A 27,502-nucleotide genomic window follows, 5' to 3' on the forward strand; every position below is an offset into this window, starting at 1 on the left:
ATCCGGGAAGCTCCTGTAGCCATGGAAACAGCCTACGTTGCCAGCGATATTACTTCTTTTATTTCTTTCCTGCACCCCTGCAGGTCATGCTTAGTATTGCTTTTTTCTGCCCTTCCTGCTCCCTCTCCAGATTGTTTTTCAGTTCTCATTCTAGTATTGCCCTCTGCTGGTCATTTTAAGTAATGCATTTTAATTATTTTCATGCTCCCACCGCTAGTTATTCTCACTAATGCATTTTATTTTATTTAATTCTCCATCTGCTGGTCTTTCTCAGTAGTGCACCCTAATCCACTTCACGCTTTGGTTGCTGGTTATTCTCAGTAATGCATTTTATTTTATTTCATACTCCCCCTGCTGGTCATTTTCATTATTACATTCAAATCAAATGTTTGCGCCCTCTGTTGGTCATTTATAGTAATGTATTCTAACCCAATTTACGCTCCTATCTGCTGGACATTTCAGTAATAAATTCAAATCTATTTCATGCTCTCTGCTAGTCTTTTTTTAGAAATATTTTTTTAATCAATTTCATGCTCCATCTGCTGGTTACTCTTAGTAATGCATGCTAATCTTTTTCATGCTACTGGATTGTAAGCTCTTCGGGGCAGGGTCCTCTCCTCCTGTATCACTGTCTATATTAGTCTGTCATTTGCAACCCCTATTTAATGTACAGCGCTGCATAATATGTTGGCGCTATATAAATCCTGTTTCATAATAATAATAATAATAATAATAATAATAATAATAATGCATCGTCTGCTGGTCTTTCTTCAGAAGTGCATTCTAAGCTATTTATTACTCCCTCTGCTGGTCATTTTTAGTAATGCATGCTAATCTTTTTTCATTCTCCTTCTGCTGGTCATTCTCAGTAGTGCATTCTAAGCTATTTCATACTCCCTCTGGTGGTCACTCTCAGTAATGCATTCTAATCATTTTCATGCTTCATATACTGGACTTTCTCAGTAGTGCATTCTAATCCATTTCATACCACCTCTTCTGGTCATTTTCAGTAATGCATTCTAATCAGTGTCATGCTCTCTGCTGGTCAATCTCAGTAATGCAAGGTAATATTTTTCATGCTCCATCTACTGACCTTTCTCGGTAGTGCATTCTAGTCAATATCATGCTCTCTCTGCTGGTCATTTTCAGTAATTCAGTCTAATTCAAAATTTTCAGTAATAAATTTAAATCCATTTTATTCTCCCCTTTCTAGGCATTCTCAGCTATGAATTGTAATCTATTTCATGCTCCCTCTGCTAGTCATTCTCAGTAATGCATTCCAAACCATTTCATGCTCTTTCTGCTGGTCATTAGTGATGCATTCTAATCAATTTCATGCCCCTCTGCTGACTATTCACAGTAATGCATCCTAATCTATATCGTGCTCCATCTTTTAATTATTCTCAGTAATGCATTATAATCTTTCTCATGCTCTCTCTGCTTGTTATTCTCAGTAATTAATTCTAATCCATTTTATACTCCCTCTACTGGTCATTTTCAGTAAGGCAGTCTAATCAATTGCATGCTCCCACTGCTGGTTATTCTTAGTAATGTATTTTATTCTATTTCATGCTCCCAATGCTAGTATTCTCAGTTCTAACTGGCCATTCTCGGTAATACAGTCAAATCCATTTTAAACTCCTGTTAGTCATTCTCAGCTTTGCATTCTAATCCATTTCATGCTCCCAATGAAAGTGTTACAGCATCACTGCTTGCCGACTGTCTGCATCTCTTCAACACACTTCAACAGCAACCTTTTTGAGATATTTATCTGCTTTGCAAATTGACAATGCCTGTAGGCACTTAATAAATCATCAACTAAAACTATACATCACGTCTCGCAGATCCCCTGAGGAAGCCCGTTCGGAGAAACGCGTAGGAACGAGACGTTTCCACTATTACTACCCTTAATTACCTGGTCATGGAATACTTTGTCATTGATCCAGTGTCCCACATTTACCTATGTGGGATGGATCCACACTACATATTTCTTGAACTTTATGTGTGTTGTATGCTGTTTATTATAACCCACCTATTACAATGTCTTGAATTTGCCAAAAACACCCCAGCTGTTCTTTCCTTTTTTATTTTGCTTCTTAATAAAAATCATTTTACCATTGTTTTGAAATCAAGTTGGTGTTTTTCTACCTATCACATACCTTGTGGATGCTTGAAGAGATAAGCCTCTCCTGCTGCTCAGGCCCCAACAATTCTGAAGTTGTTGACAGAGGTACGGGGGTCCAGGGGCATGAGTGCTGGTAGAATATGGTTAGGTCTTCAACATGCCGGCGGCAGAAATACACTAAGAGGAATTGGATGCAGCTCAGGTGGCAGGCTGAGGTTGGCAATGTGCAAGCAGGTGCAATTCAAACAATTGACACAGGTTTTATAACAAGCCAGAAATCAAAACCGGTGGTCAAAGTCAAGATGGATGAAACAACATTTTAATTAAAGAACTGAGGTCAAAAGTAATATAAATGAGTATGTAAGTGTTACTACAGATATACAGTGTATGGGCCAACGCAGCTATGAGACGTAGCAAGCAAAAAAGAGAGGTAATAAAATATATTACTCCTGAGAGCTGATACTGCTGAAAAAATATTTAATTTTTTATTTCTTCAAGGCTGACTGTAATACAGAGGAACCAAATCTGTGTCTGAGATGACATTCAATTTATAATGTCTAATGAAAGTATTGGGTGACTTCCAGCTGGTTGCTTTTGAAATTGCCTCTGTTGAAACTTTTACTTGGAAGCCCATGATGATGACATGCTCCTCATTGAGTGAGCTCTGATTTCTTGCTGTGGAGTCAAGCCCATAAGAGAATAGGAATATTTAATAGTTTACAAAATCAAGAAAGAGATGGTTCTTGCAGGAGCCGCCCAGCCTCTTCCTGGCCCGCTGGGATATACGAACCCACTGGGATTTACGAACACGTTATCCACCTTTCTGAAACGTTTTGTTCTTTGTAAGTAGGTGGATATTATGTGAAACATATCTATTTTTTATTAGGTTTTGTTGTTAATTTATTAAAAAGGCAGTGTTTGCCCCAGTAATATAGAAACTTGTCAGCAGGTACTTTTGATGTGTTTAGTCCAACGTTGCCCACAGGTGACACTTGGACCTCACATTAATATTTTATGCATCTCCATAAAGCCAAAGTGAAAGGTGGTTTGCAATATAACTGATATGTGTGTTTACCTTTGTAATATTTACTAAAAATGAGATGGCATTAAATGAAACAGGGAAGTGTTGGCAAGCAAAGCTGCTCTACATTGCCTTGAAAGAACTAATATTCTTGCAGTGTCCCATTTACCATTCCCATCAATAAACAGAAGTACTGACTGGGTAGATGAGCGTTTCTCAACCAGGGTTCCTCCAGAGGTTACAATGAGTTCCTTGAGCAAAGAGCAAATTTGTAAACCTCAAGGGTGGCATTCCTCCCACTGGGCAGCAATGTAAGAGACATTCTTTCTACTAACCATCAATAAATTATATCCACAGCTTGCAGTATAAGGTCTCTGGGGGGTCCAATGGGAAAAAAGCCTCTAAAATTCGTGGCCAGTGAAAAGAAAGCCGCCTACATTGGTGGCTTGAATACCACCTTTAAAGAAACTTAAAGACATCATTGGAATCTTTTAGCTGGCCCTACCAAGTAGTGTCGGCCCCAGAACTATGCAGGCATCATCCAATGGGTGGTAAATCTGCTACGGGTTAAGGAACCCCTAAGGGAACCCTGGTTTAAAATGGCTGATCTAGAGGAATAATGGTAAGGAAATGTATCTGTAACCTTTATAATATATATGGTGGCAGTGTGAACACCAGCAAACACCTTCTTGTTCAAAGTGATCCTAATTGACCAAATTCTGTTGAATGTACACTGAGCTTGCAAGGGAGCCAGAACATGGAAGAAGGCCAAGTAAAGATATTTGTGCTGGTGGTGGAGCCAGGAGAAGTGAGTTTGTGTCAAATGCAAAAGTAGGCAAAAACCAAACCAATATTCCCTGGTATTGCTAGGCGTCTCATCACAGCTGGTCTCTCCCAGTTACTGGCTTCTGGTGGAAGGTGGCCATCTTGGTTTAGGTATTGCTTTGACAAGTCTCATAAAACTAGCTATCGGAGGCAGCAAGGTACAAATAATGCTAGGAGGCTCACAGTAGTGCCTGGACGTGCTCACTTTCCAATTCCTTTTAAATAAGAAATTCAAGACAAAAAGTACATTTTCCATGGACCTGCTTTGGCAAAATATCAATTCTCAAGCAATACCAAATAAAAAAATTTAATTTAAAAGCAAATCTTTACTTTTTAAACTTTAAAGAGGTGAGCGTTTGAAACATGAAATAGTTTTGAAAATATTGTACATAATGTAACAAAGAAAAACAAAAAGATTCAGCCATTAATACATATTTATCACATCTATTCTCAGTGAATAAAAGCTGTATTGATGAAAATATTCTGAAAGCAATATTATAGTTGGTGGGAAAGTTGGTATAGTAGGATATCTCAATCACAATAGACCCAAGCTATATATAGAATTCAGAGATATTTAAGATGGTATGACACCACATCATGCTTACTTTGCTTCCATACCTCCAGATCACCTTACAAGCAGTTCCTCTTATTATTTCTATAGCATACTTCCACCTAGTCATTCCGCTATACAAAAACATTGCATGGAAAATCTGAACAATGGCTTGCTAAAAGCATTGTTGTTGTAAATTCCTATTGAAGTATTTTAGCAATTATCTTGTCAAGCAATTAAAGTTTCATTCTAGTCAAACAAGTAAACATTTGCATTGAAGTGATTCAGAAGACACAACCATACTATATATACTGACAACCATACACCAAAATGGTTTCAGTTTTATCCTGGTATATTTATGCATTTGGCTGACGTTACTAATGTATTCCAAATAGTCTGAAGGTCATGAGGGTTTTTATAGAAATCAAAATTGTATTTAATACACATGATATCTTAGCCAAGGAACATTTTTTGTTGATATTTTGTGCCTATATTACAAAATCGGGGGCAAACTGTTAATTTAATTTTTAATTTAACCTGAGCCCATGATCATGCCAAATTGTATGGTGACCTCCCATTTGTTGAATATAACTGATTTGCTCTGCCAGACATACTGTCATGTCTTACCTAAACAACTGTCAAGGACACAGGACATCTCTGAATTTACGGTATGTCAAGATGAATGCACCGTGGCATTACATGAAGGAGTCCAAAGTGATACTGGGGTCTATGGCCTATGTCTAGTATGCTTGGACCTGGAGACCTGCTAAAACCTGCCGTGAACTCTGCCATTGGAGTCTGCTGGAATGAATGAACCCAGTCACTTCAAATTCTCATAGCTGTCTGTGCCCATGTTCCATTGGTGGTTAAAGAATCATATTAAGGCTGGGTTCACACTGGCTGGACCAGGCAGTTCTGTGATGCTACTGGCAGCTGGCACCTTGCTAGCCACTTGGCCACCGGCACCACTGAGCTGGATCTTAAAGCACTTTGCCAGCAACTTGGCCACCTGCACCACTGTGCTGATTCTTAAACAAACGAAATGTGAATATAATACAATGAGCATCAGTGGATGGTACTGGACTGCTCACCGTTGTCTTGGTTCATTCTTCATGGGCTGCCGTGGGTGAGACTCTAAATGTAACGTCTTACCAGAGAAAAAGGTTCAAGGGCGTGAAGAAGCAGTAACCAGTTTTAGTAAGCCTAAAACTAAACTACAGTCTTTCAGAGACTGTTCACTTTGGAATCTACAGAAATCTAAACAGGCTTCAATGATATAAAAAGGGTCAGGGAATTCCTAATTTCAGGACGTTGACTCATTTTTTTGTTAAGTCAAACCTGAAGCTATCAGCAAACTTATTACATTGATGACTAATACTATCCTCAGTCAAACATATGTGGAAATGGGATTCCTTATTAGTTCATGTGACTAAAATATCTTCTTCTTCCTGGGCTATTTCTGTTTGTAGAGCTAAAATCAAACTTTGTCATGTTGTACCTCAGATTTACTCAAGCTGCTGGCATCTTCTGATGTCGTCAATGCATCTTCCTAGCAAAATCTGTTAATGAGTCATCTTCAAAAACTACAATTAGGTTATGGTAACTAATTCCACAGAACTCGTACACTGTATAATGAAGGCTTGTATTCCATGTTAGTGTTAGCAAACAGCAAATTGATAGCTGTGTGTTCCAAAATGTAACAGTCCTAGAAATTAATCAAGATTGACACTATTCAGAATAAGAGGTATAACAAGTGAGGTTGAAAACTACACAACAGGGTCACAGACAGCAATAAAGATTTGACATAAGGATTTTCTTCTTGCATGCCTAATCAAAACTAACAAAATAGTGCTTTAATATAAGTGGGGATTGTGGGTTCTCTGCCATATTGTAACCGACCCGCAATCCCACAATACTGCTCGGATGCAAAGATTTCACATTCACTGTACCTTTCTAAATTACATCTTTTATTTGAACGCCAATTATATACAGAGTATCCACCTTCATCCAATCTAGTTTACATGAAGCTGTATGTGGTCTGGAGATTCTATGGTATTGAATAAAGAATGGACCTATTGGTTAATAATAAAGAATAGTAAGGCAGAGAACACAAGAAGGAGCAAATCAGCTCTTGATATTTCCACAAAGTGTAAACAGTTGTATACTAGGGTGGTATTGGGATTTGGGCAAAAAAGTCTATGGAGGAAATCCTTGATGACTGTCCTGAATCTGATTGATAATTACAGTGCTGTCCCTAACTTCCTCTTTCACTTTGGGCAGAATTTTATTTCCTCATTTTGCCCACTTACTTTGAACCCAGCTTGTCATCGTTATGTAGACTAGATTAATGAAGAACTCTTTCACAATGCTGGATAAAAACCTCCCAGTTGGCAGCTTCCAAATGTATAATATGCTGCCGTTGAGTACCTAAGAGTGTTAATCTGCTCCATGGGTAACCACCTTGCACAGTCATGGCAGGAACTGAGTTGCCAACTTGTCCAAGCGACTTGTCCCTTAGGGAACCAGACAGAGATCTTACACAGATTCATGCAAAAAATGTTCCCAACTGATTTCATTAACTTGAATGGGAGAGGTTGCGACCACTGTTGAGCCCATGGCAGAAAGTTACAGCTCAGGGTGGGTCTGAAATGGCCCTTATAGGCCATGAGCCTTGCAATTTGCTGGGGTACAATAAACTGTCTTATTTATTTAACAGAACTGAAAAGGACTCTATCATTTTGGGTTCCATTAAAAAACTACAAAAATGACACTAATACTTGAGTATTTCAGGGAAACTAACCAGAATCTCCTAATTAAATGGATCAGGACAGAACCCGGTACTATGGGTATTAGGAAATGCTCATCGGTCTGTGATGTGCGGCTTTTCAGTATAAAAAACTGTTTATTCTGTCCAGCGATGTCATTTGCAGCAGCCAGGAGAACTAAGATAGCAGCAGCCCCTGCTTCCCGTTAGCCATGCAGCCTGATGTATTTTTTGGCATCCCCAGCATCCATTGTTAGGCTGTGCACAGCTGAAGGGGATTCTAGAGGCTGATCAGCTCCTGACTCAGTCCTGCATTGCCATTGGCTGCTGGGACTTTATAGGCTCTCTGCTCCCAGTCACCAGTGCCTGTTGTAGCGTTAAGCTAGGCTGATTTGCTGCTGGTGTGTGTTCATGTGATTTACTGTTCCGTGACCTATCGTTTGTACGCAGCCTGGACCGACTTTTTGCCTGTGACCCTGACTCTGCTTGTGTTTTGCCCTTGTGTACTTCGTTTAGTGGACTGAGCTCCTGTGTATTAAAATAATAAACAGGATTTATATAGCGCCAACATATTACGCAGCGCTGGACATTAAATAGGGGTTGCAAATGACAGACGAATACAGACAGTGACACAGGAGGAGAGGACCCTGCCCCGAAGAGCTTACAATCTAGGAGGTGGGGGAAGTAACACACAATAGGAAGGGAGATATGTAGTGGTGGGAAGTAGTGATGGTTTCAAAAGACAGAAGAAGATGGGTAGTCAAGTTTGAAAAAATGGGTTTTGAGTCCTATTTTAAATGAGTAGAAAGTAGGAGCAAGCCGAATAGGACGAGGAAGACCATTCCAGAGAGTTGGGGCAGCTCTAGAAAAGTCTTGGAGCCGTGCGTGTGATGAGGTTATGAGTAAGGAAGTCATTAGTAGGTCATTGGAGGAGCGAAGAGAACGGTTAGGGGAGTATTTTCTATTAGGTCTGAAAGGTAAGTGGGACAAGAACTGTGGAGGGATTTGAAGACAAAGCACAGGAACTTGAATTTGATTCTAAGGTGAAATGGAAGCCAAGAAAGAGATGCAGCAGAAGAAGAGCAGTGGGAAGGACGGATGAGTTTGGCTGCAACATTAATAATAGATTGGAGAGGAGAGAGTCGGGTTAGTGGAATACCAGAGAGGAGGAGGTTACAGTAGTCCAAACCTCTGCTCGGTATTCTAGATTTGTCTCCGTTGGAATCTTGGTACTGCTTTATCTGTGGGCTCCTGGCTTGCTGCCAGCCCATCCCCAGACACCATCTCTTGTGCAGTCCGGGGGCAATGGAATGCTGGGAGATGCAACCAGTCTCCCCAGGCTGAGTGGGGGCCGCTATAGGTGAAGACTGTAGTGTTAGATTGGGGGACTGGTGTTTGGTGAGGACTTGTGCTGACCAGGGCTTTACAATGGGGTTGTAGAACATTTATTTGTAAAGGTCACACAGTAGCTGCAAGCAGACATGTTACACTGGAGACTGATACAATCACAATATTCCACAGTCATACATACTTGGAACATAGATTTATTCTAGGTTGTGCAATAAAAAAATTACGTATTCCAGGCCTTTATCTGCTCATTAAGCTAAAACCGAACTCTGATTTATTTATTACCTTGACTGCCAAGACTCTACCAATGAGTCAGCGTCAGGAAAATGACAATGATATGATAATTATGCCACATAACTGGTACAGTGTATACAATGAAAGCTTCATTTCCATTTTAACAAAGAGCTAATTATTAGCTGGGTGTTCTAAAAGTGTCTGGAATAAATCATAGTTGACATAATCCAGTATCAGAGTGATAACAAGAAAGGTGAAATATCAAACAGCAAATATACAGCAAGAAATATTTGATTATTTTGTATTATTGAGTATTGAATATTTTGCACGACTATCCAAAACTAACAAAAAGTGTCACAGTAAAGTAGGAGAATATTGGTTCTTTACCCACCTTTGCTTCTCCTGCTGCCTCTACAATATCAACAGGAAAGGGAGAAATTAGTTCCAAACTTCTGGGTGGTGTAGGATGGCGGGGGGTCCCCTGTTTCTTTTAGCAGCGCTGTTCTGCTCCATGGAGAAGGGAGGGGGATAACAATGGAGCAGCACCTTGCTGCGCTCTCTCCCTTTCACTTTCATTAGGATCATTTGTGGATCCGCCATGACGGATCCATGAACGACGAGCACTGTACACATGCCAGATTCTTGTCCAATATCAGCCATGAGGCAATTAGACAAGAATCATATGATGTGTGTATGTAGCCTGTGTAATGGGGATATTATTTTTTTATGCTGATTACACGTCATATAACTATATGAGTAATAAGGAGAATGATATGTTATGCCATACTGTAAATCCACTTTATAAACGTCAAGAAAGTAACAACACCAATATTCAGAAAAAAATAGGTGTCCAATAAATTGATTTATTGGCCTTGAAGTTAACCTAAAACCAAACCCATCTCATAGACAGTTGAAAACTGATTGGTATGCAATGAGTCATTGTAAAAGTGTTCCAGTAATAAATAATAATATGTCAATGTAGGACCTCAGTATTAGAAAGGTAAACATGCTGCAGATATTGATGTGTCTACAACCAGTAGCCTATTCTACCCTGTGTAAGAAGCCTTGATATTGGCAAATCTTCTAACCTTTCTTCAGTGCTGTATCACAGATTATATGCCATGTTGGAAATGTTAAAATCTGAAATATAACACAGAGAATAATAATAATAAACTATAAGTATCCACAAACGTCACATCAGAATGGGTGACCACAAACAGTCTGTTTATTTTAGGCAACTCTGCTACAGAGTCTGGCCATTGTCTGAGAACATTGGGACATTTCTGACCTCCCAGAAGACAATAATACTCGCCTGTGGCCCATTGGATCTCTGAAAATGTGGGGTTGATTCATCACTCCCTTATGGAAAATTACAAAAAAAAAAGAATGGTGGAGAATGTATTTTCAATGACTTGTATATATAACAAACTTGGGGAGCTTAACAAAAAATCATACTAGACCTGACTATCCGGGGGTTACATGGGGTTTGTAAGCTTTTTGTAGACTATGTATGCCACAGTTCCCAACTGAAGGAAGAAAAGCAACAAGATTAAAAAAAGGACAGCATTTAGAAAAACAGGCTGGCGAATACTTTATTTTTTTAGGTGCATTTTTTTATTTGAATGTGCAAATTATATTATGTGGTCATTATAAATGCTTGAATATGATAATCAGTAAGATAAGATGCATCAGCCCAGTAAAACAGGAGCCTATCCAATTTCCTCTATGAAACATTCTTCCTCCAACCTTTATAAAGCAGATCAGATCAGCAATGCTTGGCATTCTCCCTGAGCTTCACAGAGTCAGCTACTAAAGGAAGCACAGCTGCAGGTAAGAGGTCACATGGATCTATATATTTTGTTTTTGTTTTTTTCTAATATTTAGTTGGTTTACATTAGTTCCTTTAAAAATTAAAATGAGAAGTTATTAAATCACATAATTAGTAACATTTTTTTAAAAACACAAAAATATAATTCTGTATTCATCTTAAAGCATCTGCATTATTTAAATCCTAATAAACATCACCAAAATATTTAATGTTTTCAGAACATAAAGTGAATTGGGCCTCAGGAGCAAATTACAATAGAATTAAACTTATTTGTTATATAAGAATTATTATATATGTGTAATTGAAAGGTGTGTAACTGGTATTAAAAAAATTTAGCTTTGAGTATATCTGATGGATTAGTTAGATAAGAAAACTAAATAAACTAACGCAATTAAAAGGGAATGTGAAGAATGAAAATATCATATCAAAATGGAACATCTTTATATAAGTCCTTTTCCTAAAAACTGTTCTAAATCCATGCAACATGGAAATACACATGTGCCCTGATACAAGTTTTGCTAGGGACCTTTCTTTTCATGTCAATAATTTAAAATACTGTATGTTAGTGACCCAGTTTTTGTTATATTATGGCACAGATTTGGTATATTGAATTGTCAGTGACATAGTATAAGTGGCGATCGTAAGACTCAAAAGCATATTTATTAATATATGAATATCTCCATTGGAAAAGCAAAGCATTGGCAAAACATGAGGGTTGGGGCCATTTAGGGTTAAGAGTGTTGGGTTGAGAATAAAGATTCCTATGTACATTAAAAATGTACAAAGCATTGGTTGCATGGATGGATGACTCCATAGATGAAAGTCCATTTGCTGGTATCAATAAATTAATTGACTAGAATGGATTTTTGCTACCCTCCAAGAAAGTCATTGTCCACGCCACTGCAAAGGGACAAATATGCAAACTCATCTCAGTAGAAAGATATCCAATTATATGGTCAAATAAATCGGTCAGACTTGGCCCTCTTCCGCTTCTCAAAGGAGTAGTACCCATATGAATTTTAGGAGGTTTTTTAACAATGACAGACCTAGTTTCTGGCTTTCTTTTTAAAAAGTTCACCATGTTCCAAAAATTGAATATCATAGAAAAACATGTTTTAATGTGCATATGTAAAATGAATGCAGTATACATGAATATAACACGTGCAGTGAATTTTAATACTTTCCATTTGGCAAACAGAATCATTTATGAAAATGGACCCAGCAGAACCAGAAAAGACAGAGGAAGGATGGATTGAGTTTTATGAATCATTCACAGAGCTGTTTGAATTTTTTTGTGACAATACCACAATTCATGGCACCATCAGGCTGAATTGCTCCAGAAGGAATAAAATGAAAACAGGTTTTTGGGCTGTTCTTTTTGTTTGCTCTTTTGCAACAATGTATTTTCAGTTTGGAGACACCTTCACCCAGTATTGGTCCTACCCTACCAATCTAGCCATCAATTTACAGACCATGAAAGGCAATTTTCCTGCTGTGACCATCTGCAATATGAACCCCTACAGGTATTTTGTCTTGAAAAACTATGAAAAACAAAATTAGCCATGCATGGTAAATCTGCTGGGGAACAGCGGGGAGGGTGGTCATTAAATGAGAATTCTGTACTACTGTGTGAATTTATACCTAACAGATTAGAGATTACCTATTATTCCTCCAAGCTTCTATTGCTGCCACCACAAGTAGACCATGTTCCATCTATGGTGGACATGACCCTGAGCACAACACATTTGGTATAGAATCTATAGACTCAATTGTTCAATGTTTGCCATTAACCTAGGAAAGGACTCCATAGAAGCCTTCGCTCAGTATGCAAATACAAGGATTCCTCCATAACCCTAATAAAATAATCTCCCCAGTCTATTAAACTTACTTATGTCCCCAGTAACCATACAATCCTGGTAAACCCTGTCTCTATCTATTTTTTTCTGCCTTATACTTTCCCCTCCAGATCTTTTTTTTACCCACCCACCCACTCACACTCTTCACTTTCCACTTATCTCTTCTCCTTGCTTCCTCCTCCTACTGTGTGGGGGTAAGAAGGTAAATCAGTAGATTTACTATCATCAATTAACACCACAAGCACCATTACTTCTCTGATTTACTTTTCGTTGGCTGAAGTCAGCATAGACATATACTGAGGCAGTGCCACTGAACAAAACTTTTGCAGCTTGAGGTACACTCAATATATTTTTATTATTATTTATCTTTCATGTAAACCTCTATTCCTATTTAATTAGTTATTTTGAAGATTAAGGTCTTTTTCAAACTTATGGTTAAAAATTGCATGGTCCCAGTTGTATAGCAAACAGCCGTTGTGCCTTCAGGAGAGGCAAACTGCACCTCAGTTCAACGTGTTTGCACATTACATTATTGCGTTTTGTACTGGTGTTGAGGTTCTTCCTTCAGAGGAGGAAAACACTTGGCCAAAAACAACTTCTAGGAACTATTACACAATCCCTTCCTTAACAAGTGGTTAATTGGATAACCATCTTATTGCAAATAAAACTACTCTTAGCATTTCTTATAAACCAATGAATATAGTTTACAGCAAATTTTGACTGCGGTTGTTTTTAATGACTGCAATCAGCAGTAAATCCTTGGTGAAAGTCACATTCATTGCTTTGTAGATACACCTATTTGGTTATATTTAATACTTTGAATAGATACAATGCTAAAAACGATTACAATGAATACCTGCAGTTGATCACAAAGATTGATTCATCATTATATCAATTGAAAGTCAAGTCATATTTTAGAAGAAAACAAAACAATTTATTAGAGCAATGGGGTTGATTCACTAAGTGAATATAGGCTGTTCACATAGCAACGTGAGTTCTCTCTTTGCAATGAATATTTCACCTAAATGGAATGAAGCTCTGCTGAATTCATCTATTAAATCATGAAAAATTGTTGGGTAGTCTTTGCAAAATGAACTATCACCACATTCACTAAGCTAAATAAATTATCCCTTGAATAGTAATAATTCACCTTGCTAAGTATACAGCCTAAATTTCTTTAGTAAATCCCTCCTAATGGACTGCTCTCAAAAGTTGAAACTTGTAAGTTGCCTTATCCTGATTTACAATAGTCTAACTACAGCTATTAATTAGTGTCTTTATTTAAAAAGTGTCCAAATCTGTGTACACTTTGTGCCTTGCCTATTTTGCCAAACATTCTCCAAGCATTTTGAAATTTTAATTTGCCAGTGCTTACTTTCTATTACTGGTTTTAACTTGATTGGTTGCAAGAGGAATTTTAAGAGAAATCTTGTTAAAGGTCATATCTTGTGGTAGCTGGGCTTGATTCTTAGGCTACAAACAGGTCAGATGATTCACGTCCGATAATCGCCTCAGGGCTGATATCAGACAAGAATCTGGCGTTTGTACAGCGCTCGTCATTCCGTTGTCCATCTTGACGGATCCACAGACAATGAACGTTGAACGATCACAATGAAGGTGAAGGGAAGAGGGCACAGTGGGGTACTGATCTGTCGTTCACCCCTCTCCATAGAGCAGAATGGCGCTGTATGTACAGCACTGGTTCATGCATCGTGCAGTCGTTTGTCGTTGGAAAGGATTGTGAAAAATCCTTTCCAATGACAATTATTGCATGTGTGTACGTTGTTCCCTTTATTCTTAATGATCCTGCCAGTAAATCACCTCCTTCCTAATGCCAAACTTTGTACTGCGTTTATGAAGGAATCAGGTGCATGTCCTCACCAAAAAGGCCAAAAGATTTTCCACCCATTATACATGTATTATCCATCAATCTATGTATCTTTACATGTCTGTCTAGTTCATACTGGAATGGTTACTTTATCAGAAATGAATATTGCTAAATTCTCATCTACGTCTACCCTCAGGTTCGACCAGGTTGATGAATATCTTAACCAGTTGGATCAGATGGCCAAGGAAACTCTGCGTACTTTGTATGGCTATAATGCATCCCTATCAGTAAGCAAGAACAAGGATGTTGTGAATCTGCAAGATATCATGGACAATATGTCAAGCCAAGTCAATGAAAGTTTTCGATTAGACACCTCCATAAAGTTAGTAATACTGGAAGCTGATCCAAATCCAGCAGGCAACAGGAAGAGGAATAAATTGGGATTTAGGCTGGTAAGAATCGGCTCTGTGATTTGTTATAAGAATTTTCTGAATATATTTATGAAGAAATGCATGTGATATTCACCAAACAATTGTGCAGCTGAATCAATCTTTATATTGAAAGCACATAAAACAGGAACATTAACTTACAGTTAAAACTTGGTAAATTTCACAATAACTGCTTTATGAATGATGAAGTCAGTCTCAATCAGGGTTCCTCCAAAGGCTGCCAGTGGTTCCTCAAACTGCGGCTGATTTATCTCCCATTTGATGATGACTGCATAATTCCCGTGTCCTATGCTATGTGGAAGCACCATCTACATGACCCTAATGATATTTTTTATAAGGTGGTATTCTAGCTACCACTTTATGGGGGCATTCTTTTTTTTCCAACTGATTTTCAATAAATTAGTTTTAATAGAGGTTCCCTGGGACCTAAAAATTATTTTAAGTGTTCCTCAGAGAAAAAAGGGTTGAGAAATGCTGCTTTAGAATCACTATAAAGATCCTTCATTATACCAATGCCATACCAACACCAGAGCAAACAAATAATTATGTTTTCTTCTACTTTAGTGTGATTCTTCCGGTGGAAATTGCACTTACCAATCCTTCTGGTCAGGAGTGGACGCATTGCACGAGTGGTACAAGTTCCATTTTATTAATATCATGTCCAAAATTCCATCGGTACTGGAAATTTCTGATCAAGCCTACTTGGATACATTTATTTTGAGGTGTGATTTCAACGGCCAAGTTTGTGACAGGTTTGTTTCTTAAAAGTGAATGTAATATAATGCAAATGACCAGTCCTTATAAGTTGTGACTGCATTCTTTTTTTGGCGATTCTGCCAGTAATACACTATCCGTGGTGCAAAAGTGTTGTCGCCCTAAAGCCCTGCACAGATGTCAAATTAGTGTAGCTAGAAATGATCTTTTGTGATCGTTTCCAGTGGTAGGAGAAACCCCAGTGCCATTCTGTTCTATGGAGAGGGGAAGGAATGAGCCAGTAGCTGCATCTTCCTAATCGGAAAATACAGAGGTCATTCCCACCTGGTCATTCATTGATCTGCTCCTTGATAGGTTGAAGAGTTTTTGTGTAGATGAATATGTGTACCTGCCTGTAAAATCTTATGGTTCTTTAAATACCAACCTCCCCCTCCCCCCAAAAAAAATCATCACTATTTTACTAAGTTTGCAAAAGTCCTTGGAGTGCTGTATATGTCTGTATGATTTTTGCTGTATGTGGTATTGATTTTTTTACATTTATCTCTACATCTCCCCACCAGAAATTTTACACATTTCCACCATCCAACGTATGGCACCTGTTATACTATTAAAGCCAATGAAAATAATAGCACGCAGTGGGATGCAGTGAGACCGGAAAAAAAATATGGTAAATATAAATTGGATGTAATTACAACTGTGTGAGAGAAAATAAGTAGTGGGGTTACCCGTGGCTCCTTTATTACTTCCCAATCAGCACACTAAAGCTGGGTACACACTTGCAATAATTATTGTTGGAAACGAACAACCAATCGTTAACAAAAAACGCGCACAACGACGCTGACGAACGAGGATTGTCGCTGGAAACGAACGACCGCCCTGGCGGATCTGATTGAGCGACGATCGTTCACTACCTATTGTGTGTACAGTCGTTCAGAGATCGTGGATGGTTCTGCAGTATACTTTACACTTTACATGTCACTTCGTGCATCGTTCGAACGATTGAATCTAGCGTGTGTACACTATTGGTGGATTTTATTTGAACGATCGTATTGTTACAGCATGTACAGAATTGTGCAAAATACAATCGTTCAAAATAATCGCGCATAATCGTAACTCTTTCGTTTTCCAACGATAATTATTGCAAGGGTGTACCTAGGGGCTCAAGGCAGTAATGTGGATATAGAGGGGTGATGTGATTCTATCCAAACAGTAAAAGTAGGAAGAAAATAAACGCATAAAGAAAAAATTACCAGAAGTACATTTAAGTTTGGTCAAACTTGCTGTATATATGATGTAACTTCAGCTGCAAGTGGGCCAAGTTCTAACCTCTAACCTACTCCATACAGGTAGTCCCTGAGCTAAGGACATCCGACATACGGACGATTCCTACATACAAACGGGCTTCCCTGCTCCTTTGTGTGCAAGATGGAGGCTTGATAGGGGGGAGGGGGTGGTTCGCATGACTTGCAGAAGAGATCTTTTGCTAAACACTTTTGCAACATCTTGTAACTCTTTAATGACCAATACAAACTCTGCAGTTGTTTCTTTTTGCATATCAAAGCACAGCTTGCTCCCAAAGGTAATGAATGTCTAGACTCCATAAAGTATTTTTTTTTATTTTTTTTATTTGATTGTGATAAACTCACAGTGAGGATTTTATACAGTAACTGACACCACTCTGCCTAACAAGATGTTGAGACAAACATCTGTCCTAATTGCATCTAATAAAAAAATGTACATGTTCTGACTTACATACAAATTCAACTTAAGAACAAACCTACAGTCCCCATCACGTATGTAACCTGGGGACTACCTGTACTTCTTCTTTTGTCTGGTGTTAGGTATAGGTGAAGCATTCATTAGAAAACACTATTTATTAATATTGTTTAATTGAACTGTCTTTTAGGAATCAGCCTCACAGTAAAGGTGGATCAGAATGATAACATGCCCCTTTTGTCAACGGCAGCCGGAACCACACTGATGATTCACAATCCTAACCAGTCCCCTCTAGTGGAGCACCAAGGATTCGACATATGGCCGGGCACTGAGACCTCAATAAGTGTAAGCCAGGTCAGTGATTACCATAAAAAAATGTGATCTTTTTTTACTTGATTTTGTGATTGGCAAATCCAAATATTGTATACCACTAGTTATCAGACTGTAGTATGTATGAACACAACACAATAAGCTTTTATTGAAAGCCTACCTTTCTTTTTTCTTAATAGTCTTTTAATGTAATTGTATCAATGGGAAATAAACTTTACAATTTTTTTATAGATTTGATTATATCTGTGTTTGAGTGATTATTAGCCTAATTGTTTAAAGCAGCTGTGATTAGAGGCAGCAAGCTGCAGGATTTATGAAAATACCTTCCAGTTTAGGAAACAGAAATATACCAACCGATGTGTATTACCTGAAATGCATAAAGTCGTGTGGTTTATCTGCAGCTTTTCTTAAGTGGATTTTTGTATACTGTGAAACCAAAACAGAAACTTTTTTTTTTTAATTCAAGGACCAAGTGAATCGCCTGGGGAAGCCATACAGTGACTGTACAATTGATGGGAGTGAGTTAGATTTCCAGCTTCTATACAATTCATCTTATACATTACAGGTGAGTTCTAAATTCAGAACATTAATTCTGCATATTTAAATAACTATTCTACAGGTGAATTTATAAAGTGGTAAAGTTTTTTTTCTGTGGAAGAAGAGAGAAAATGGACAGTGAGCAGGCCAAAGGAAGGCAAGAAGGGTAAAACACAAGGGAAAGGAACTTTAGGAGGATCACATTGAAGGAGGACAGAGGAACAAGTGGTAAAAAGAATGTGGAGAGAAAGAATGAAGAATGGAAAACAAAAAGGGTAAAATGGAAAAACAGATGGGAGATTGAAACAAAGTGAAATTTTAAAAAGGAAGGAAAGAGGGCTAACGTGTAAAAATGGAAAAATGTGAAAAAAGAATGGGCGGGGACATGGACCTAAGTATGGGAGAAGCGGGGGTTATGAAAGAATGATCAAGGTTAGTCAAAGTAAGCAGGGAAGGGAGGGCAATAGGAAGTGGTAAAGAAAAGATCAGAAAAAAAGGAAAATTAGGAAGGGTTAGAGGAATTATAGAGGAAAGGGAAGGAGGATAAAGTTAAGGAGGGTCACAAGTAGGAGATATAGTAATAACCTTCTAAAACCCTCTAATAACATTCTAAATAAATACTTAAGCATACTTTTGGTTTGTTAACTTTTTGATTCACTTTTTGTTTTCTTAGGCCTGTCTTCAGTCTTGCTTTCAGCACAAATTGATAGAACAGTGTGGATGTGGTTACTATTTTTACCCTTTGCCTTCTGGGAGTGAATATTGCAACTACAACAAGCATCCAGGATGGGGTATGCTCTTTGTAATGGCTTAAACTAACATACATATTTACCAACAATGTCTCTGGGTCTTCAGTAAATGTATAATATTAATGTCTTGGTAAATTTATCATAGGTAGAGAAAATGAGCTAGCTACCCATGTAGGGAAGGGCTAATAAAAAACATCTAGTGATGTCATGCAGTACACATTTGATTCATTAGTTTTAGTTGACACTTTCATTCAATTTGTCAACTAATGTGTGGAATGCAGCCTTTAAATTATGACAAAATGTGTTTTTCATTGGAGTTGGACCACCTAATAATGATGTTTGATATAGTGAGTGTCATATATTTAGATAATGAAGGTAAGATGAACGCCTCTTTATACATTACTTTTTGGCCACCATGAGTAACCATCTGTTTCAACGATCCAGACTGAAATTTTGGTACTCGTCCATTTTGTATATCATATGCCAGATTAGTAGGGGAAAGGTTAGTGGTCTCCAAACAATAGATGTTCTATTGAGTTCTATTTTGAAGTATTTATTATGGCTTTCAGAAATGTAAAGACATTTATGTGTGGCTGACCAAACAAAGAGTCATTTCATATTGTGTTCATGCCTGCACAGAGCAGATCCTCATTTTAGGGGTTTTATTGTACAATCCAACACACACAGGAGAGAGAGGGCAGTGGAGTGTTCTCAGAACGCAGCAACTTCCAAGCAGTACATCAAAGTTCTAATCAAATTGGCGTACCAACATAGTTCGAAGAGGGAAGCAATTTCTTTGGGATAAGTGACCCTGTCCCCAAAGTCCCAGTCCCAAATTTAGGCACCTGCGGGATCCCATACCCAGGGTTGAAGCCTCATGCCCCAGTCTAGCCAGTCCCCAGGGCCACCTGCCCCATATTCCTATTCTGCCAGCACTCCATGGGCAAAGGGTCCCCAAATTTTCTCCCATTATTTAAATATCTAATAACCACTCACCCAAATGGGTCCAAAATATGCCATGGCCCATAAAGGTGGTGCATCAGGGCAGTAATTGACTATCTGAACATGAACAAGCAGGATTGCACACCATAGAAGGTACACTTCTGAGATGATCTGTATTACAGGAAAACTTCTTCTCACAGAATATATTTTGTGTTGCAGGACATTGCTTCTTTAGCCTCTATGAAAAACTGTTGACCCATCAACATACATGTGTCCAGAAGTGTCCTAAGCAGTGCACGTAAGTAAACTTTTTCTTTATCTCCTCATCTAATACAAAACCTTTGTGGGCCAAACGTCAATGTCAACAATCACAATACCTGTGCAGAAGTCCTGTACATTGGAGTTCTGTGCTTTAAGAGGCCATGTATTTCATTCAGTGCAGGTCTCCTGAAAACATAGGCTTCAGACATTCAGCTACATGCACAGATTAAATAGATACTTCTAAGCTGTTTAATTTGCCAAAAAAAATATGATTCTGTCCATAAAAGTACATAGTAGTAAGGTTATATGTAGGGCATGGGTCTAGAGCAAGGGTGTCAAACTCAAACACACAGTGGGCCAAAATAAAAAACTTACACAAAGTCGCGGGCCAATCTTGAAACTGAAATAGCACCACTACTACAATTCCCTGGGTCTATAAAACAGTCCAATGCGGGGCCACGCATAGGCAGGAAGGCCGCTGGTCTATAGATGCGAGTAATGCTGCTACTACTTTTCCCTGCATTACTTGCGTCTATAAAACAGTCCAATGTGGGGCCACGCATAGACAGAGAGACCGCAGGTATATAGACGTGAGTGATGCCGGGAATTGTAGTAGCGACGCTATTAAAATGCAGCGGCGGGCCAGCTGCAATTCATATTTAGGATTCTATTGGGGGCCAAAAAAAGAATGTAGCGGGCCAAATTTGGCCCCCAGGCTAGAGTTTGACACCCCTGGTCCAGAGCAACAGACTCAGACTCATCCTCTACCCTACACAGATACTACCTGCTAGGGCACATATATTATATCTATATATATATATATAAACCTGGATGTATTTGTGTGTGTATTTTCCACCACCATTTGAAAACGCATGGAGACATTTCAACCAAACTTGCTATACATATGACTGAGACTCATGTGAGTGCACCAGTCATCTTTGTACAGCGCTGAGCTATATGTCAGAGCTATATTTGGATGTATGTATGTATGTGTGTATGTCATCACTAGGAAACACATCGAAGCATTTCAACCAAACTTTCTATGACTCAAATATATGACTCAGACTCATGTGAGTGCACCGCTGATTATTGTACAGCGCTGTGCTATATGTCAAAGCTATATTTGGATGTATGTATGTGTTATTTATATACTGTAGATGTGTGTATGCGATCACTTGGAAACGCATGGACACATTTAAAACAAACTTGCTGGACAAATGACTCAAACTCATGTGAGTGCACCGCTTATCTTTGTACAGCGCTGTGGTATATGTCAGAGGTATATTTGCATGTACCGTGTTTCCCCGAAAATAAGACACTGTGTTATATTTTTTTTTGGCTCCCAAAAACACACTAGGTCTTAAAAATAAAAAAAAAAACTTACCTTTCGGAAGACGCGAGCCCGAGTTCTGGCTTCTGACAGGCGGAGTGCATGTAGTATCACTCCGCCTGTGACAGGAGCCGGAACTAGAAAGAAAGCATCGGCTTGTGCGGCTCCGGAGTGTGCACTGCCGCATGCTTTCTTTCAGTGTCCCGCTGCCTTCACAGGGAAAGAACACGACTCGGTTCTCGAGTACTGTCCTCCGGTTTTTAATTTATTCATGGTTTTCTTTTCTTTTTCTCCTCTGACCTGCTGTATGTAGTTAAGGGGGCTTGCGTGCGGATTATTAAGCTTTATATTAGGATTTTAAATTTTAGATGGGGGTATTAAGCTTTAGATTTTTTAGGCTGAATTACAGTTTTGGGTGGGTTTTTTTTCTGAACTGGACAGATTTACACTAGGTCTTATTTTCGGGGTAGGTCTTATATTAGGGCAGGTTTAGAAAATAGTGCTAGGTCTTACTTTTGGGGTAGGTCTTATTTTCGGGGAAACACGGTATGTATGTATTGCTCAGTGACAGTGTGCCTTTTGCTTAACACTATAGCTTTATTTGATTCCTTTTCCTGTATAATATAAGATTGCATAAAATAAATACCTGGGTAATGACGGGTAATCAGCTAGTATTAGTATATAATATGTAGAGTCTCAAACATTTTCATCAGTTATGATACAATATTCTTAATAATGACATTAATTGCCTTATTTTAACAGGGAGACTATGTACTATCTGTCCGCAGGGTTTGCTAGATGGCCAACACCTGAGTCGAAGGTAAGCAACACTAATCTTATTAATTGTTAATCATCACATGTGCTCTGTAACTCGGATGTTCCAATTTGGAGAATCAGTATTATACTGGAAATATCCCATTCTGTTTTCATGTCCGGTCATTTTATGGGTATAAACTTTTAACGTAGAGATGACACAATCTTTTATTGTAAACAGATTGCCCCTGATTCATCATTGAAATCCGCGATCGCTGGAAGCGCGAGATCGCCAGTAAAAAGCTGTAGGATAAGCGCGGCTCCGTGCGCAAGCTTTTTCAGTTGTTGAATAGCGCGATCGCGCACGATTCCGGATCGCTAATACGAATGCGCGACCGATAATCCGATTTTGCTTGATGAATCAGGGGCATTGTCTGTATTGCTCTGTTTGGGTTTGGGTCTCATGTACACCATCATTTGATAAACTAAAGGAGTCACTTCTGGTAGCAAGAGAAATCATCTAGTAAACTGAAATTCAAATGTTGTTGTTGCTGAATGCAGCAGTAAAGTGTTTTTCTACTATTCCATTTATTGCTATATACTGAATTATTATTATTAATATTATTATTAAACAGTATTTATATAGTGCCAACATATTACGCAGCGCTGTACATTAAATACTGAATCTTAAAAGAACCATAAGCAACTTATTACAATTTACATATGATTTGTTTTTCTTGTTCACTTTCACAGAAATGGATCCTACCACGATTATACTCTGACTATGGATACAACAGCACTAGTAACAGGTAGGACAGGTTCTATCATTAGAGGTTGGTGGGAGACCTTAGCAAAACAAAGCCCTGATTTTCCTTGAGGCCACCATAGACTTGTAATATCAACAATGCAATCAGATATCACCAAGGGGGTTCCTCATAAATTTTTTTGTTCTTTGGCTTGGCTGTGATTCACCCTTTTTTATTTGGTTTAATTTATTTACATGAATAAAACTAAATGTAAAGGGGCAAAATATGCTTAAATCAATGTAGCCCCTTAGGAGTCATGTAACTCTACCAGTCTTGCTGTTGGTGAAATCCTCCATTGCATGTGAGTGTTGATCTATCACTGCTTCCTGATGGAGATCCTAAATTCTGCCAGCAAGAGTTAAGTAAATGACATTTAAATTTCAATAATTGCTATTTGGATACAGCTCATGTTTTCCATACCTCCTAATACAATCTCAATCAGTAAAAAATCTATCATCAATGGTTGGTTTATTATTTTACTGGTTCAGTTATAACTGAAGTATTGTACATGTATGTATTATAAGTTTCTTGAATATGTCTCATTGCAGGAGTGAAATTTCAAAGATTAATGTGTACTTCCAAGAGTTAAATCTTCGTACTATTGATGAAACTCCAGCAATCAATGTAAGTGCACCAAATATTGGTTATTCTGACGTATTTAGCTAAATACAAACAGCTTCACCTTTTAAAACTTTTTCAAATATCAGCAGTTTAAACTTTTTAAAATGTACTATTTAACTTGGTAGAAGATGCTATTATTTGAAATGTTCAAAACAAGATTAAAATCTCACTTATGTAACTAAGTGAGTACCTAGAGCACAAAAAATTTAACAGTTTAAATGTTTGATTGCAGCATTTTTCACTACATTCATAATGTTGTATTCAACACTTGGACGCTAAAAAGTGTAACTTTTCAGGGAAGAGTCAGTTCCTTGCACAACACAACCCACACCTCTTCTGGTAGTGTTTTACAGCTTGTGCCAATCCAGCTCCTCTGCCACCTTTCTAGATAATCTATAATGTTACATGTTGGGGAGAAGAGAAGGGGAAATATAGAATACAACTTGAGTGATAACTTGAGTTTCCTGGAAACTGATATATTCTAGATGAAAGCACCAATATGATAACCATGGAACCATGCATGGTCTGTTATTTGCATTCAATGTGATAATACCAGGTACAGCATACAATTATGAAAAGAAAATGTTTGAATGTCTTGCCCATATATAGCCAACCTTAGAACAGTATACTTAACTTCCATGATTTGTTCCTTTTATCACAACCTATTAAACCCCATACCCTGGTATCTCTTTACAGATTCATGATTTGTTGTCTACTATGGGAAACCAGTGGAGCTTCTGGTTTGGCTCATCAGTGCTTTCAGTGGCAGAGATAGCAGAGCTGGTCTTTGATGTTATGGCCATGGTGATCATCATCATGTATGCCAAACATAAAAAGGAACGGTTGTCAAATAATAACAACAACGAAAGACCATATGTCATCAGCATGGATGGATTGCCAGATTTTGATGGAAGAACTTTACCTAACTCACCACTTGATGATCAAAATCTACCTAGCTACCCGGATATCAACTGTGACACCAAACCAGAAGGATGTGAGCATATGAACCATATGAAAGATAGTGACTCACATTTCTAGGGATAGTAAGTTTAATTGCCATTATAATGATAGTTATATTTTATGGTGAAACAAAAACAAAGATTTTGGAGCAGTTAAGAGCTCAATGCACATATGTGTAAAATAACGCACAGTGGCTTGCAATCTGCTCACTCTTACTGTCCTATATAACTATTTTGAACAAGAAGGTTGACAGGACTTTTCATAGTCTACAGTCCAGAAGGTTTGGTGCCACTATTTCATCTCTACATGTTTGAACTATGGGGGAATGTCACCACACTGTTGCCTACTCTAAACTGTCACCCTTCCGTCAGCAAAGTCTTGGTTTACCTAACAATTTTCAAGCAGATCTACCTAATGATTATTTTTAGGGTGCAAGCTGCAGCAAATCATATTAAATTGCACAATTTGCAACGGATTAGACTAGTACATTTGTAAAAATTTAGGCTTCACATGGTAGTCAAGTTGCTTATCCCTACCACAAAACATAGGTTTAGAAACCTTTTTTACAGGGTAGTGTGATGTCTAAATACAACCTGATCTGAATATTAGGAGGCCCTTATGACTCCTACCACTTAAGGTTAAAAAAGGTATCAGAGTCAAATGGAATTCAGGGGAACCCTTTATATCTTATAATAGACAACACACTCTGTAAGAAGCTATTGTAGCATTAAAAGTCTGTGGCCCTCAACAACCTTTTATCAGGTGATGGAGGTCATGCGGTCATGGTATATCTCTTTGTTGTTTTAGGCCACCACTGCTAAGACAAGCTTTTTCTGAGCTGATCTTCACTCATTGCAGCATTAATAAACCATTTTACATTGGAGCTGGGTAAACATGTCCATTTGTATAGTTGAACTTCTACATACATAGCACTATCACAATATCTTTTTCAGAAGGTACTCTTTGTCTTTTTTGTCCTTGGCACTGTTCTTGTGCCATAAAATAATTATAACCCTGACTACTCCCTTAGCGATTTCGTTCCCATCAGGAACCAGAACAAGCTAGTCACTAGATATATTTTCGGGTGAATTTTACCAAGTTAAAAGTTAACTGACTCTTTGTTCTAGATCATTTTCCAGGCAATAACGAACACGCACTCCAAAGAAACCCATCAACAATGTGCACTCTGATTTTATTGGTCTCAGAAATGAGATTGTATCTTATCTGAAAAATGTGATTTAAATACTAGACTGATCCCTATATACAACCTTGTTTGTTATCTGTGAAGGCATACTGATCATTAATATTTTAAGAGAGAAAAAGATGATGAATTTTACTGCCTAATATTTACACTTTAGATTAGTCTATGGATTGCACAGTTTATCATGTGTACATTTGGTGTATATCAGTAAAATATAAATACGAAAAATAATCAAGTTTTGTATGCATGGAAACAATAATATTTTGTTTTTACAAAAATCTCTCCTGATAACTGTAGTAGACAGTATATGAAAATAGTTACCTATATACTGTACTTCTTATAATTTCAGTTACTGAATGAAGAATGTACTTCATCAGCTGTATATATATATATATATATATATATATATATATACTATTTACTTCTGTTTTTAGAAGATAACATAACGTTTTTGTATCAGAAATCATATACTTGGCTTACTCCATAAACCTATTTAAGGGGTCAGTCTGTATAAACAAATATATATATGGAAAGGCAGAAATAGGTGTATGACCCAAATCATGATCATAAATTATTGTTGTGCAAGCCCTTTTAGCTGCCTTTGACTTACGTAAGTTTTAAAACCTGCAATTTTCCAGCAAGACTAAGAATGGCAGAGGTTTTGCTGGCAAATAACTCAAAAATAAATATGTAAGAAATATGACATTTGGGCAGGCTGATCCTTTAAAAAACGAGGATGAGTATCCGTGTCTGTTGTGTCCAGTGCAACTAATTTGGTGTTTACAGTCATTTTCCAAATTAGCTATAAACTTAATCTAGTTTAAAGTCATTATCTAACCTAGAATAAGATTTGTCATTACTGAAAACATATTTATGAATGCATTTTTTTGACAGCTAACAGATATTTTTTAGACATAACTAAAGCATGGCAGAATGGCACATAACTAGCCATGATCTGACTGTATGAAGCATATAATCATATTGATTGTAACTGTAATGTTCTTCTTTGTATAAATATGCCAATATCAAACTGTACTTACCTTATGATGGATATTGTTAATATTGGTTACATTAGTAAATAATTTAAAATCTGATCTGTTTTGTTTTTTTTGTTTTTCCTATAAGTGAAAAATAATAGAAAAATTTGCACTGCTTTGATTTCTCACACGTTGCACCCTTTACATGTAACATCTTTCCTCATTCTGCACTCACCAACCCCCAAACTAGTAATGCATGTTAATGGGAATATATGAGCGTGTTTTTTTTTTTTATTTTAGCTTTTAAGGTACTGCTCCAGAAAAGTGTGAGCCCACCAAATATGGCCTCTTTCAGACTTGTGGTCTGCAAACCATGTTTCAGCAAATACTATAGATTTCTATAGGAAAAAGCTGGATGCTTTTCTGGAAGCACAGAAAATAACTGGGTATTAAGGAAAGATTACAGACTGTTGATCCAGGGAACATCCGATTGCCTTATGAAATTAGGAAGGATTTTTTTTCTCTGTTGGAGCAAATTGTACCAGGGTTTGTTTTGTCTTCCTCTGGACCGACTATGTCCATAGGGTTTTATATCTGGGATATGTTTATTTCAACCTGACTTACTATGTAACTATGTTATGAGCCTCTACTGGGCGCCCCTATATGCAGTTTTTACATTCAGTGTTGACTAACGGTTTGTCATGTGGTTGAGGTTCACTGTGCTAATGGTCATCTCCAGTCCTCTAGCAACATCTGCAAGGCAACTGTGTTCAACTAA

General features: G+C 37.8%; 1 protein-coding gene across 1 annotated transcript; it reads left to right on the plus strand.

Moving 5' to 3' along the window:
• The first annotated feature begins 11,900 nt into the window (after nucleotides 1–11,900).
• Nucleotides 11,901–26,841, plus strand: SCNN1D (sodium channel epithelial 1 subunit delta). Its single transcript, XM_072426578.1, has 12 exons — nucleotides 11,901–12,217; nucleotides 14,575–14,830; nucleotides 15,392–15,579; nucleotides 16,102–16,208; nucleotides 17,448–17,611; nucleotides 18,054–18,152; nucleotides 18,798–18,915; nucleotides 20,035–20,113; nucleotides 22,169–22,226; nucleotides 22,913–22,968; nucleotides 23,514–23,589; nucleotides 24,283–26,841. The coding sequence occupies exons 1-12, from the start codon at nucleotides 11,901–11,903 to the stop codon at nucleotides 24,622–24,624; spliced, it is 1,860 nt and encodes a 619-aa protein (XP_072282679.1). The 3' UTR covers nucleotides 24,625–26,841.
• The last annotated feature ends 661 nt before the right edge of the window (nucleotides 26,842–27,502 follow it).

This window comes from Pyxicephalus adspersus, chromosome 11 (assembly GCF_032062135.1).
Source record: "Pyxicephalus adspersus chromosome 11, UCB_Pads_2.0, whole genome shotgun sequence".
Taxonomy (NCBI): domain Eukaryota; kingdom Metazoa; phylum Chordata; class Amphibia; order Anura; family Pyxicephalidae; genus Pyxicephalus; species Pyxicephalus adspersus.

Coding starts and splice junctions, on each gene's coding strand:
- SCNN1D (XM_072426578.1), top strand. CDS start 11,901: ATGAAAATGGACCCAGCAGAACCAGAAAAGACAGAGGAAGGATGGATT. Junction 12,218..14,574: donor TGCAATATGAACCCCTACAG/GTATTTTGTCTT, acceptor GTCTACCCTCAG/GTTCGACCAGGTTGATGAAT. Junction 16,209..17,447: donor GAGACCGGAAAAAAAATATG/GTAAATATAAAT, acceptor ACTGTCTTTTAG/GAATCAGCCTCACAGTAAAG.